Source organism: Saccopteryx leptura, chromosome 2 (assembly GCF_036850995.1).
Source record: "Saccopteryx leptura isolate mSacLep1 chromosome 2, mSacLep1_pri_phased_curated, whole genome shotgun sequence".
Taxonomy (NCBI): domain Eukaryota; kingdom Metazoa; phylum Chordata; class Mammalia; order Chiroptera; family Emballonuridae; genus Saccopteryx; species Saccopteryx leptura.
The window spans coordinates 224,613,041-224,628,336 of NC_089504.1; the positions used below are offsets into that span (position 1 = coordinate 224,613,041).

Consider the following 15,296-nt stretch of genomic DNA (forward strand, 5'->3'; position numbering starts at 1 on the left):
TGTGCGAGGTGGAGACGGGTGGTGAACAGCCAGCCATATGGAAGGGGTGAAAGTCCCCATATTTACCCACATGTTTTCTGGACGTTTAACAGACCATTATGATCCATCTTTTGGACAAATGTTTTGTTCTCTGAGTCCAATCACACAGCTGTCAATAACACACACACACACACACACACACACACACACACACACTGAAAGCCCAATGAGATAGTTAACTGCAAAGCAGGGTGGCAGTTCTAGTGTTCAAAACCAGGATTCTAAGGGGCAATAGTGTACATGCTGACGAGGGAGTGTGGGCAGCAAGGCGAGAGGGAGAGCCATTCAAAGAAGCTCAGTGAGGATCTCATGATGTCTGCATTTCAAAGAGCACAAGTCGTCACCGGCATGTAGGCAGCAGGCCGCCGGCTGACGTCTATGCTGTGTGGGTTCCCGTAACCACTACCAGGTTCCAACATCAAGAACACAGAGACGTTCCATCTAACTTTTATATGAAGAATTTAATTATCTACACATGTAACTAATCCAAAAGTTGAATTACAGTTGTTAAAGCCGCAGGTTTATGTATTTATATACTTTACATTCGTATCCATGAAAACACTGAAGCGCAGGTGCAGGCTGAGGAGCAGGCTGGGGTCCCCTGGCACCCCATGGGGGGGCTCTACACAATCGCCAGCACAGGGTCTCAAAGGGAGGGACGTAAAAACAGGTTGCTACTGGTCATAAAAAGTCATTATTACAGCTGCTAGATTGTGCTTGAGGCTCCCCACCCCCTCCTCTGCGCTGTGAGCAACGGGCGTTTTGTTGAAAGCTTCCAACTAGTGTTTTTTAAAAGACACAGCTTGAGCTACAACACCTCTAACACAGACGCGAACCGTGAGCTCTGCTTCATGTTAATCTGTAGGAATTCCACAGTCTAGTTAAAAAATGTAAACACTGGAAATTAATTGCAAGGGGGAGGCTTCTATACATTCTTTCTTGTCAAGAAAATTACTTATTCAATACATGTCATTCCATGAAAAGTAACTGGAAGAAAACGCCACATAGCTGAGATAAACGAGAGATTGTATGTACGTTGTTGCTCCTGACCACCTCGATGGCATCCTCTGCTGACGTATGGTATGAAAGCACGCAAACATTTTTAACCCAAAACAAAAAAGGCCAACGCAACCAGGTAACTCAGACTGAACACAAACACAGGTGCGTCCTCGTGTGGATGCAAGGTCGCTGTGCAGAGTCAAGTTAATGCCGTGTGGTTAGCGTGTCGTACCAGGCAGTGACTTCGCCACAGGAGGAACTAATTTCTTATGTACAGGATGTATTATTACATGCTCAACAAGGTACATCAGAAACACACAAACAAGCACAAACACCTTCTGTTTAATCGGGCTGGTTCTACACGTCTTTGAAATAGACAGACTGAACCCCTCTGTCTTTCTACAGCAGGAAACACTCAAACTACAATCAAGTTGGTAACACTGGGCAGGATGAGAAATTACATCAAGTCTCAGGTTGATGGACATTTGGAACATTTTTAATAGCACATGCAGCATTCCTTGATAGTGGGTCTTTTTGCAAAACCAAAACAGCAAAGAAGAAATTTATTTATTTACTTTATTAAAAGGCTAAAATATATATTTAAAAATAATTTTAAAACTATTGAAAGCACCTGTGCAAAGGTGGGGGGAATTCAATTTGAGTCATTAGGAAAGCCACAAAAGGACCCACTACCCTGTGTAATTTTGTAATTTTTGCTTCTATCTCTGCAAGTAATACTCCACATTGCCATCACATGCACTAAGGTAAAATGAGGTAAACTGCTCTGCAGTGAGTTCTTCTACTCAGAAGGCAGTAGGTGATCATGCTGGAAGTCACATGATCAAGGCTGCATCTCCCATCATCCCTCTGGGCAGTGATATGGGATAGTGGGTCTCTTTGAGGACTTTCAAGCCTGAGGGGGGGATGGACAACATATGATTCCTAGAAAAAGGAGGAAAACAACACATAAGCAAAACAAAACAATGAGCAAAATTCAAGCTAGGAAAATGAGTCAGGCATGTAAACAGCATGGTGCCAAAATGATTTAAAAAAAAGGAAAAGGGGCGGGAAGGGAGGGAGGGGACATGCTACAGAAGGAATGAAAATAAAACCCACAAGATAAAGTCTCGCATTACAGAAGGTCTTCAAAGAGACTGCCAATGCAGCAGTGGTCTAGCTTAAGTTCTGCAAACAAAGCTCGGCAGAATCAGAGCAATGCTGCATGTTTCACTAGGACACCAGAGAGGAGGGGCCACAGAGCCGCCAGGGCACTTACATTGCTGGCTTGGGTCCATGTCTGTGGTCAGCTTCACATAATTGGAAGGGAAGAGCCCCACTTGTCCGTTGACTTCTCCTTTCCACCAGTCAGGGTCCTCCTTATTGAGGACGTTGATGATCTGGCCCTTGTTGAAGGCCAGCTCGTCGTCGTTCTGGGCGGTGTAGTCGTACATCCCGATCACCTGGCACACTGCGGAAGACGGGGCCCGTGAGTGGCTGCCTGCCCGGCACGTGCCACAAGCAACACGGGGCCTCAGACACTCTCACGTGCTATTTCTCTCCTTTCTGAAGAGGGTGAAATTAAGCAGAAGCACTCGGATGGGCTCTGCACAGTGTGGACGACAGAGGGAGAGGAAGGATTCAAACAAAACCAAGACGTTGGCAAAAATGTCACATTACGGCTTTGGCTTTTACAACACCTTCCTCTTTTCATGTTTGCTTGTCAGCAGAATGTGTACAGGAATAACCGAATGCTCTCAATGAAGTCATTTCCATCTGAGAGCACTGGGATTTCTTTACAACGCTGACTCTGAAAGACTGGCCACCTGCAGGGGACAGCTGTGTATCATGGGGACTTTACGACAGCTCTTTTTAATACTTTTTTATTTTTATTTACTTATTTATTTTTTATTTATTCATTTTAGAGAGGAGAGGGAGAGACAGAGAGAGAGGAGAGACAGAGAGAGAGAAAGGGGGAGGAGCTGGAAGCATCAACTCCCATATGTGCCTTGACCAGGCAAGCCTAGGGTTTTGAACCAGCGACCTCAGCATTTCCAGGTCGATGCTTTATCCACTGCGCACCACAGGTCAGGCCCTTTTTAATACTTTTAAGGTGGACAATGATGATCATTTGGCCTCTGAAAATTCAAATCTTAGTGAAAAGTAAAATCAAGTGTTTTAGCCTGACCAGGCGATGGCGCAGTGGACAGAGCGTCAGACTGGGATGCCGAGGACCCAGGTTCGAGACCCCAAGGTCACCAGCTTGAGCGTGGGCTCATCTGGTTTGAGCAAAAGTTCACCGAGGTCTCTGGCTTGAGCAAGGGGTTACTCGGTCTGCTGAAGGCCTGCGGTCAAGGCACATATGAGAAAGCAATCAATGAACAACTAAGGTGTCGCAGTGAAAAACTAATGATTGATGCTTCTTATCTCTCTCCGTTCCTGTCTGTCTGTCTCTGTCTATCCCTCTCTCTGACTCTCTCTCTGTCTCTGAAAAAAAAAAAAAAAAAAATTTCCACATTCAAGAAGTTTACATGTCTCGCTTCCTTAGGGGGTTAGATGTCTCTGCCCCTGGCATCATCACACTCCAGTAAGTCTGCCGAGGTAGGGTGTGCCCCCAATTTATCTTTAGCGAGCAATTTGTATGTAGGCTTAGGTTTTTCAAATTCTCCAGCTAATTCAATCATATCAGCAAATTATTTCTATGGGTTTCAATCAACCTGATGAAGGGGACATGCCAGGCCTCCTGAAGAGGGAGCAGACCTCGCTGGTGCCACACCCTCTGCCCACACAAAGCCACAGCTCAAGAGGCCCAGCTGGGGTCAGGACTCAGTCACGTTTGTCAATCCCTCATTTCTTGCAAAGGCTGCCAAGTTTCAATCTTACTTCACTGGGGATGTAGAGCACATACATTTAACCTCAGGTGCTGGAATAAAAATTCTGCACTATCCACAAATGCCACCCATGAACTGGTGGATGGAAGACCTGAAGCAGAATTCTGCTCCCTGCACCTCACTCATCTCAAATGTTACTGAAGCATCTAATTTGGTCTCTTCAACCAGAAAACAGCCAACCACTTGGCTGTGGAGCCCTCTGTCCCTCCTATGCTGTTCAGTGAGCAAAGCTCCCTTGTTCACAGAAAATGTCACAGGGGGGTTATTTCAGTCTTGGTGACCGGCACATTACAACTAGCAGACCCTGGTGGCCTCTAGCTCAATCTCTAGACCTCGTTAGACCCCAGCCACTTATTTTTAGAAACCTCCCTCGTTCCCTCACCCCCTAGCCCAAATCCCAGCTGGAAGGGATCAAGGGAAAAATCTGGCTTTAGTGCCACAGCGTTCGCAACCCCACCAGGAGACAGCTCCAACAAGGGCTCTGTTGTACCCAGCGTGGCAAGGCTGCTCAGATATCCGGTCCTCTGAAGAACATACTCCATATCACAGTCGTTTGGTACAAAAAGCCCTGACAGCTGATGCAAACAACCTCAGCTCCTTCACAAGAAGCCTCAACGGGAAGACTAACAAGACACACAGACCACTCTGTAAGCAGGATGGTGAACCGCTTACCTGCTGGGAATGCCGCAGGCTTAGGTGGCTCTGTTGGAGTGATTTTGCTTGTCCCAGGACTTAAAAGTTTTACATAATTTGCAGGGAACCAGCCGATCTGGCGCTTTTTCCCACGTGCCTAATAAAAGAAAAAAGTAACATATCAAAATTCATGCTACAGTCTGCTCTGTAATAGAGCACTCACACAGGTCTGCCTATAAGGGGAAGATGAACCGCACTAACGGCAGAATCTATGGATGACATACTGAGAACCAAAAACGCAGCCAAATTCAAATTGCAAAAGTCACTGGCCCCCAAAGCCTCAAGTGTGCTTCTGCGGGCTGGGCTGCAGGGGTCAGTGCAGAGTACAGAGCGGCCAGCACAGGACACCGCTCACGCAGTGTCAGCTCTGCTGTGACTGTCAGGCAATGTGAGGCTGTGGCTAATGTCAACACTAGGTGGATTTGTGGATATTAGTCATGGCACTGACATTGAGTGCTTTTACTGAGACAGGTCTGTGCCAAGCACCTTACGTGCATTTATCCGCACAATTCCAGAAGGGTAACACTATGACTATTCCAAATACCAAAGAAAGTGAAAAGCTTAGAAAAGTTAAGTGACAGTCCCAAGGTCACAAGCTAGTGGCAAGCTGAGGTTCACACTGACATTTGCACTTCTCTTATGGATGAGAGATGACTCTAGATACAAGATGCATGCAGTGCACACAGAACACAGGAGTCTGCACTAGATACTGTTTCCAAAAGCTATCAGGACTGCAGGGTGGCCAGTCACACTCCTCACCGCGACTTTGACTCCTCCACTATGATCTAAGTCAGGCAGGATCCAGTACTAAGTGCTCACCGGCCAGTGCTGCTGGAACGGGGAGTGCAGCCTCCAGGGGAGCCAGGACCAGCAATCAGGACACTGCGCTATGAGATGAACAGACTAGCTAGGGGTCAGGGGGAGTGATGTGAATACCCTTCCGCACACTACCTGAAACAGACCAACACAATGTGTGTACACAAACGTGCGCGCACACGTGACACACGCGAGAACTGAAACTCCTGTGAGGCACAGGTGCAGCTGGGAACACACAGAAACCCACTGCAGGTCCTTACAGTGTGACGGAAGCCCCACTTCTATAATCCCAGGACCCTTAACGGAGACTCTCATCGTGAGTCTCACTATTTAACACTAATTCTCTGACACAGGAATCCAACGGATTTGGATAAATCTTCAGAAGAACCCTTAGTTTTCAACATTCTGCTGCTGGCTGTCCAAAGCTTAGGAACCAAATAGCTTCAGGTAATACGGGGTCTGTCTCTCACTATCCAAACGCAGAGTTACTTTGCAATGAAATAGTGGCCCTTTGTGAGTTTGTGCAGTCAAATCTGGACAGAGAATTTCAAATAGAAAAGACACTCACCTGCAGCTCTCCTTCCCACCATCCACCTGGGTTCTTTTTTCGAATCAGAATCAGCTGACCAGGGGCCAGGGTGAGTTGCTCGGGCCCAGTGGCCGTGTAGGAGGCAATAACCTGGGCGATTTCTGAAACACAAGACCAGACGTCGTGGTGCGCTGTTATAGTCAGAAGAAGACATGCCAAGAGGACACAGCCACCTCCAGGTCCACAGGTTAAAAGCATCAAAGCCAACTCACTGGGCCTGTTTTCTATTAAATGAAGAACGCTCACTAGTTGTCCTCATTCCACAACCAATATCACAAATGCAGCATTCGAGGGTCTGGCCCACTCTGGGACCCCTCATCACCTCTTACACTTACTCACTTGCCTCCATGAACTCCCACTGCTCCCCTCAACTCCTGCACCTCTGTCCCACCCCACTCCCTATTGCCATGACCGACGACCCAACAGCTGGGCCTCACTCATGCCCTCTGCCCCTGTGCTCAGCACAGCACACTCACAGTGGCCACGTGAATGAAGAACCACAGGTGAAGCCCTGCTCCTGCCAATGGCAGGACAGAGCAGTCCTGTCCTTCAGACGCCATCGGCAGCGTGGCCCTAGCTGAGTCACGCTGTGGCTCTAGACTTCCACCGGACCCCAAGACCAGGCTCTGTGTGGCCCACAGTCTGAGGGGAATCCTGTTATCAGGCAGGAATCACGTAAAGCAAGCTTACTGCTTATTTTGAGTTAAAGGAAGAGCCTGGAGTAAAGGTGGGCATTTTATGCAAAAGGAATTCAGCACAGAAAAAATGGAACTAGTTCTGTAATTTTCCTATTAAAAATGTCATGGGGAAAATTCTAGCAGCACACAGCCCGGGATCTGAGAAGTCCGCGTCTAAGGGGACAGGTCAAGCATGAAATAACAAAATCCTCCTCTGCTGAACTCTGGAGCATCTGCAGTGGCTGCTCCCCGAACAGCGGTTCTAGTCCTCCACACTCCCCCCATTATAACCGGGAAGAGAGGGAAGGAGGGCAAGAGGGAAGGAGGGAGGGAAGAAGGAGTCAAAAGCTAGAAAGAGGTGAAAGGCCCTGTCCTGTGACAGCATCTCCTCCTTTTCTAGAGGCACACAAGCAGAGCAGCCCATTTCCCTGGTGTGCGGTCCGCGGGCTGTCCAGTGCAGGCCTGACTCTGTCCCATGCTGCAGAGAGCTCAGGGGAAGCGAGAGCCTGGCTTCCCCTGCCTGGGCTCTGCCTCCTGCCTGGGCTCTGCCTCCTGCCTGGGCTCTACCTCCTGCCTGGGCTCTGCCGAGAGCTCCAGCTGGCAACCTGTGCTGGGGATGAACACTCGCCCGGCTACCTCAAGGGCTGGCCCTGGAGTCCAAGTGCTTAGTCTGGAGAAAGTCCAGGTTTGTGAACTAGCTGGCCTCAGACATTCCTGCTCCTCAAAGGGTCTGGCAGGCAGAGCCAGCGATCTGCCTCAACATTCCTTTTTGCCTTTTCTGTCCCTGGGGGCTCGCTGGTTTCAGCAAAGGCTAAGCCCATGTGGGCCCTGTGGAATAACAACTGAAAATGCAGACTATTCACAGTTACAGCAAACATTTGACCCAAGTGGTCCGGTATCTGAGGGACGAAAAACCTGAGACAATCAGAAACCTCACTTTTCCTTTCCAGGGGAGGCCATTTGGAGCTGGGTACCACTTAGACACAAACCTCTCCCTTGACACAGTGGTGAACCTGTCAACCTGTAATTTCCTCAGGCTATAGCAGCAAAAACCTCAAGTGACCTAGATGAGGAAGACATGCCATTCAAACCACAGGATTTCACATCTGCTTCTTTCTTCTCTTGTTCATGCTTCTATTAATAGAACATGTGATTTTGTTTAAATAAACTTAGAACACTCTGCATTTGGAGGGATGACTACAATTTTGTACCTTCAACGTGAGCCTGAGGAGCACCGCACGGTGGCTTCTAAATGAGTGGGACCTACATTTGAATAATACTGACTTCTCTTCTGGTCGCCACCATTTATGGCCTGGGACAGATGTGCAGTCAGGAAACGAAAAGGGCTTCCTTAGCCCAACAAGAGGATGACCCCAAATCTTTGAAACCACTGATCCCAAATCTCACAACTTCCCACCACCCCACCAGAAGCCCTGCTTCGTGACCTGAGAGAACAACAGGCTGGCTGGTGACGTCCCCAGACCGCATGAGCAACAGCCATATCTCATAAACACGTGTACATTATGAGTGGGTTCCAGGGAGAGAGCTGACTCCGACCACACTTGGGGAAGATTCTTTTGTTTAACACTTCTGGCCCTAATAATAAAACCTGGGAGCAACTATCAATCACATTCAAACATTGAAAAATAAGCATCGGGGTTTGAAACTTACCAGGTTTTTTTCCTAAACTCCCTGTTTTCCCAGCAGTTCCAGAGCCCTTAAAACAGAGCAAAAGGTCTCATTTGCATACTGAAGAGTTTTGGTCATGCAACTTACAAAACAATGAATGGTGGCACACGCCCACCCCACTGAGCCCCTACACCCCCCTTTCATCCTGGGGAAGCAGCAGCGCTGACATTACCCCTGGAGGAGGAGGCCTCAGGAAACTGCGGGACAAAGTGAGCACTTCCACATGTGCAGCTTTTACTCTCTTCTCTGAGAAATCAGCCGAGTAGGTGGCACTGGGGGACCCACGGGGTGCGTAGCACCAACAGTCCCGGCCCTGGGCATACCTGAGCCCCACACTACACCCATGCTTTCTGTTCCAACGGATCTCTAGGAAACATTTCACACATAAAAAGCACAGGCATCCATGAGCCCAACATTCAGATTTAATACATAAAAACATTCATATTTTGCTAATTTCCTTCAGACTTTTCTTTAAAAAAAAAAAAGTGAATGACAGTGGCAGTTCAAATACCCCTCGCCCGTCCCATTCACCTCTTCATTCACAGAGGCGGCCACTGTCCTGTGTCCTTCCCACTCAGGTCTTGCATTGTTTAAACATGGAATTTCTGTCAGTGCTGGACGCACCACTCACAAAAGCAGAATGTACTTTTTTTCAACTGTAAGGTCCCAGAGTGCTCTGAAGTTGAGCTCCTTCGTGGACACTCATGGCATTTTAACCAGCCGAGTCAGCCGACAGAGACCCCGCGTCAGGAGAGAGACCAGGCGGTATCTGCCCTTACAAAGTGCTTGATGCTGTTTCCACACTCTGGTCCCTATCTTCCCAGCACATTAAGTGTTCCAATGAAGACAAAAAGCTTAATAAACTTAAAGAAAGTCATTGTGAGAATAAAAATATATAATTTACCTACCAAGGAATACAACTTATCTTACTTTTATTCTGGTTACTGAAATTTAATAACCATTTACCAGGGAAAGTCTGAGTTAAAACTTTCACTGTGGTTATATTTTCTGTGTTAGTACAGCTATACCGACCAATCTCCCTTGCTGTTTATACAGGCTGCGCATCCAAATGAAGGAATACTAATGAAATGAGGTCCCACACGACCGACCGACCGACCGACCGGTGACTTTCCCAGCGCAGGCTGGTAACATACCCTGGATGCCCCGTAGAGAGAATGAAGCAGCTGGCAGCCCCCACAACAGAGTTCTAGCAGCTTCCCATGCTCCCTGTCAGTCCCCCAGCCGCCCACCAGCCAGGCCGTGCTGGGAGGCAGGAGACCAGCCAGGCTACACCCAGCCCTGTGCAGGCAGATGGGAGGGAGGTCAGAAGAGCACAGCCTCACCCGTGCCCATGGGGCAATTCTGGAATCTGAGGCTGGGCCTGGTTTCTCCCTCTGGCAGGACATTTTCCTTCTACACTGAACTCTTATGTCCAAGTAGTATGAACGCACTGACTTTTTGGATATTTTTATTATGAAATCATGTAATTAATGTCCCAAATTTTTAGCACTGCTAGTTCTTCTGTGGCTAATAATTTCAAACTGTGGTTGAGAAGCACCACACAACTAAGCTTATCTTTAAAAAATATTGGTGTATTTTTTTTTTACTATCCTCATTTTTTATAGAAAACTGTAATTTATTTAAATGTAAGTAATGGCATTTGTGTTTTAACTGATCCAAAAGTTAGAGGCACGTTAAGAGCTGTGCGTGGTGACAGAAGTAAGAGTTTAATTTTTATACCCCCTCCCAATGGAACACCCTTTGCGTGACTCTTCTTGGATCCAAGTGGCCTATGGGCAGGTTCCCCAAGGGAAGCAGACTTCTGCAAACCCTCCAGGGCAATTTCTGCAAGCTGTTCTCAAGACCATAGCAACTGAAAATAAAACAAAACAAAACAACCCCCCCCCCCCCCCGAAAATGATCATAAAAACCCTCCCTAAGAAAACAAATGGAGCTACTCCTGGGACCTGCAGAGGAGGTGAGAAAGCAGGAGGCTGTAACTTGTCACCAGACCCAGTCCCGCTCCCAAAATGACCTGGGCTATGGAGGAGTCCACAGTGCACCCTGTCCCGGCATTCAAAAGAGACAGAGAGCTCTGACCACGCACTTAACACCTGGGAGCTGGCTCCCTAGGAGCTCGGCCAGCTCCTCTCTCTGTGCCCAGTGTGAAGACAGAACATAACTGAACTGACCGCCAATTCTTGGTGGTTTATGTGTGAACACTCACACTAACTTAAACTTGGCCACTACAAGATGGGCTCCCAAACTCAGTAGGCCCACCCCAACATTTCATTATTCACTAATCTCAAGACCACATTTTATGCAACTGAATTTTTAAATCCCCATTTAACAACAAGGGGGTCATTTCCAATTTACAAGGATAACAACATTTAAAATAAATTCAGATCCTTCTCAATGGAGATACTAAGGCCTAGCCAAAAGTGCATCAAGCTTTTGGATCTTGAGTCTTCCTATTGTGTGGGCAAAAATATACAATCTAGAAACTCTCTACTGCCAATATGCTGGGGCAGTATCACCAAAATGCTTTTCTTAACATGGGCCAAATATTGCTGTGTATCTCTCTTTCTTGGGGTATCCCAAATTAGTGACCAGGAAGACCTAATCAAGAATGTTTACTCCAAGTCCTCAAGTCAATTGTGCAGGGATGGAGAGGAATACTGAACATTATCCCAGCTGACGCCAAGGGCCTCATTACATGCAGCCTCTGTCAGCCCAGGGACTTCTGCTGGTGGGAAGCCAAGGCTTACCCTGCAGCAACAAATGACAAGTTCAAAATTACAGGTCACAACTGTATTGGCTGCCATGTCCCAGAATTTAGCAAAACCCAACCAAGTGTTCCACCGTCAAACATCCGAGCCTCCCTGCGAAGAGAATCACTGCACAGAAAGGGAGAGGAAACAGTTAATGTGGGTTTACCTCTGAATCTTTAAGCCTCACATAGTTAGAAGGGAAGACTCCGGACTTGTCGCCCACTGTTCCTGTCCACCAGTCACCATCTTTCTTGGTAACCAAAATCACATCCCCTTGCTGAAAGGTTAAATCGCCTTGCTCAGAACTCTCGTAAGTGTACATGGCAATAAATTCTGGGGGGGAGAGACATTGAGATACGGAGAGAGCTTGGTTGTTTATACACATCCCAGACAGCTTTGCAAAAGAAAGTTTATGAATAAGGAAGTTAGGTGAGAGCCATTCAAGGGAGGCTAGTCACAGATCAAACCCGGAGTTCCAGAATACCCCAGGATCCACACACAGTTCAGTAACGACAGACAGGGACAACACCAACTGCATGTCTGCCAACATGAGTGCTTACAGTGACCCACAATTTAACACCATGATTGCTTTTTAAAATTGAAATGACTGTTAAATTTCCTTTTAACTAACGCTACTGAGTGCCCGTGTTGCACCGAACAGCGCGTTAGCGTTAGTGAGTTAGATACAGTGACGAGCAGGCTCTGGGAGTGCACATCAAATATACGTTTTAAGGGAGCCAACTCACAATTTTAGAAAACTTTTAGACACAGCACTGTATCCTTTATACAAATTTAAAAAGGCACATTTTCCATTATTCAAATGCCTGAATGAAAACATATGTCCTGGTGCGCCATGCACACAGATGGTAGGAAGCTGTTAGAATGTAAAATGAAAACTATACATTTCATTAAAAATGAGCATCTACTTGTCATTCAAGTGTGTAAACAGGTAGAATGGGCGATGGTTAAAGCACTGTAGGGCCAATCCCAGAAAATAATCAAGCCTTTTGAACAAATTGAAAAGACAAGTCAGATTCTTACATTTTATTATTCATGTAATTTAGTCTTAAGAATGAGAGCTGATGGTCTGCATTGTCTTGAATGTGGAGGGTGTGCATTCCAGAGGACATCCTTCTTTTTAATTATGAACAGCTGATTTTACTAAGGTTTAGAAACCAAGTCACATGCTCAGATCACTAGACACAAAATTCTAGACACTACACTAGATACAGGGTAAAAGATTTATTTTTCTACTTTTCCTCCATTTTATCCTAAGTCTTTGTACATATTTTTTAAAAGCAATAAAACAAAAATCTCCCTCTACCCCAAAAAGTTCACTTTTTTGTTTCTTGCTAAAGCTTCAGATGCTGGTCCTTCACTGCAGAGCCTGACGGTAGCTAGCAGGCGGGGCTGTGGGGTACAGGGCCCTGAGCGCGTAGGGAGGGCCCTGCAGGAGGCCCGATGAAAGCTCCACACACACAGAACACACACCCACTGCGTGTGCTCACCGGGGCAGCTCCACTGTGGGAGAGAGTGCCACAGGGCCGCTTTCCCTTCAGCAGTGCTGGCCCGGCCGGACCCCAGGCAGACAGAGGTCACCCAGATGTGCCACGGAGAACAGAAGGCTCCTGTCCTTAGCCCTTGGATGCTGGTAACACAAATCTCCATAGTTAGAGCTGGAGAAATGACTTCCCACACAAGAAATCCGAGTCTGGCAGCTTTAATAGGGACATCTTTTTTCATTAACACCCTCCTCTTGAGATTTCTCAACATTCTGACCCTTCCCTTCCCATTTTGCTTGGTGACCTGTCCTTAGCTCATGTTTGGCCACCTGAGAGGCTCCTTGGCCGTTAATACTTTTCCCAGTGATTCCTGCATTTAAAAGTCACTTTCTCAAAAATGGATCCAAATTTTGTAATTTCCAAAATGCTTAAGAAACTTCAGAAGCATGAACTCCGGCTGAACCGGCCGTGCAGTGTGGTAAGGACCCCGAGGAGCTGGAGGTCGTGGCTCTCCTCACCCTGCTGTGCACACAAGGACCTTCAGGGATCAGGAAGACAACACACAGTGGCAGCCACCATGAGACCCTCCCAAGCCGATACTTGCAGAGCTGCCCAACTGACAATCTATTTAATGTGGTTTATGGTTTACTTTAAGTTTATTTTCAGTGCAGTATTAACAAGCAGCTCATTAATCTCTGCCAATAGCTTTTCCCAGAATCTCACTGCTAGTGTCCACCCACAGCCCTCCACGTGCCAGCAGTCCTCCCTAGTGTTTCTAACATGCAAATTATTTCAAAATGGATGTAATAAATGTCAACCAGGGTTGGAACTTAACTCTCTTCTGTTGCCCAACTTTGTGTATGTGTGTGGTACATCTGTGACCTATTTATTGAGGCCTCAAGAGTTGAGGCCTCTGTACAGGTTTCAAAACACATGGACAGCACCCGCCTGCTACTGGCAGAGGCTCCAGCTGTGACGTAGGGGGTGGAGCCCTAGGGACACTGCACAGCAGACAGCTACTGACCTCTATGTACAGCTGGAGTGCTCGTAATGATTCCTCACGCAAAGGGAAGCCGTTATCCCTAATCTGCAGATGAGGAGTTAGGGCATGACCAAAATAATCAGGTTATGGGGGAGGGGGAGTGGAGGCACACACTGCAGCGCTCCAGTGAGACGTCACTGGATATAACACACTGACTTTGGTGGTGGTGGTGGTATCATAATCGAACTTATATGATGCTGACTGCACGTGCTGTGTTTAAAAAAGCTTTTTGCCTTTTCTCTTAATGGTGGATAAAAACATCATTAGGATGACAAGAATGTACAGGGAACTATGCTTATGACTGTCTTGGGGGTAACAGCAGAAAAATGAATGTAATAAAATGTTGGATTTGTTTAGTGAGAATGAGGTTTTATAATTATACCTATACATTTTAAAACACTGTACTTCTAAAATTCCTCTTGAAAAAGTAACTTTGTTACTGTGAGTCTGAAATATCATTAAACCTTAATCCTTGTTGTCTCCATGGAAACAATTTTTTTGATAAGTCTATTTTTTATAAAGCAAGGTTTCTAAGGAATGCAACAATCTCATGATGGGACACAAACTACATAAACCATCCTATCCTCCTATAATTCATTCAAGGAACCCAAGAAAAACTGCTGTGCAGGTGGGGAGCCATCTGCCAACCGTGAACACTGTGCAGCCCTGAATGCAGGGCCCACGTCAATGGGCAGTACTCTCAGCGCTAGGACAACGGCTGTCTGAGAGGAGAAGAGGCAGGAGGTATTTTCCCTCAGAGCCTGAACCATGTAGGTTTTGTTCATTTTTACACTCACACCACTTACTGGCACGTATAATCCTTAGGATCATGTCACAAAGCAGACACCAGGAAATAAAGCAATCAACTGTTTGTGTAATAAACACTTAACATGAATTTTTTTAGGCCTGAATAATCTGGTGTGCTTATTTCCAGGGGACCTAGAAACAGAACATCTGTTCCATCTGGAGCAGTACTGATGATGCGGGTGTTGCGGCAGCACCTTTGCTGGACTGCAAGCTATAGTTTCGAAACAATCCTAATCTGTAAATCACAGAATGTCCTCAGTGACTTTGATGGGCCACTTTCAAAAGCCAAAGGGCTCATAATCAAATATAATTGGAAAATTCAGGTTTTATGATCAATATGTCTGATAGTATTTTGAAAACCTCCATAAAGTGCTTTGACTTTGTAAAGAGCTATGCTGTAATTTACCTTAGAGTTTAATATATTGAACATAAATTAATGGCGTCTGTTTTAAAGTGAAATCCAATCTTGTTTCAAACATTTGCTGTTTGTACTATACAAGTTCCTCGACCCCTCTAATAAATGTAATTTGAGTCCGGTTCTCACCTTCTCCCGAAAGGGCGGGCTTGGCTGCTGGGGAAGCTACTCTCTTCAGATTAGCAGGACTTTCTGAAGAACCAGAATCCACGCTGAAAGAGGGGAGTAGAGAGCATTTTAATTGTTATCTTCAAAGAGAACAGTGCAAATGATACTGATTTTTCTTTTTTTAAAACTGTTTAACATCTGAAACTTTGAACAATCAAAAATAAATAAATAAGACTATGAATAATCTAAGCTGAAATAGGT

The 15,296-nt window shown here is 46.3% G+C and overlaps 1 protein-coding gene across 7 annotated transcripts in view; it reads right to left on the reverse strand.

Moving 5' to 3' along the window:
• Positions 1 to 15,296, reverse strand: part of ITSN1 (intersectin 1) — a 232,559-nt gene that overhangs the window by 48,754 nt on the left and 168,509 nt on the right. For 4 of the 7 annotated variants that reach the window (XM_066370286.1, XM_066370289.1, XM_066370288.1 and 1 more), the window contains 6 exons: positions 15,057 to 15,139; positions 11,328 to 11,494; positions 8,373 to 8,418; positions 6,004 to 6,125; positions 4,599 to 4,716; positions 2,315 to 2,506 (listed from right to left, as the gene is read on the reverse strand). In XM_066370286.1, coding sequence (XP_066226383.1) covers positions 2,315 to 2,506; positions 4,599 to 4,716; positions 6,004 to 6,125; positions 8,373 to 8,418; positions 11,328 to 11,494; positions 15,057 to 15,139 — 728 coding nt within the window. Of the gene's footprint in view, positions 1 to 1,364; positions 1,981 to 2,314; positions 2,507 to 4,598; positions 4,717 to 6,003; positions 6,126 to 8,372; positions 8,419 to 11,327; positions 11,495 to 15,056; positions 15,140 to 15,296 lie in introns of those variants that run through there. The other 3 variants (XM_066370290.1, XM_066370291.1, XM_066370292.1) reach the window with 2 other exon arrangements.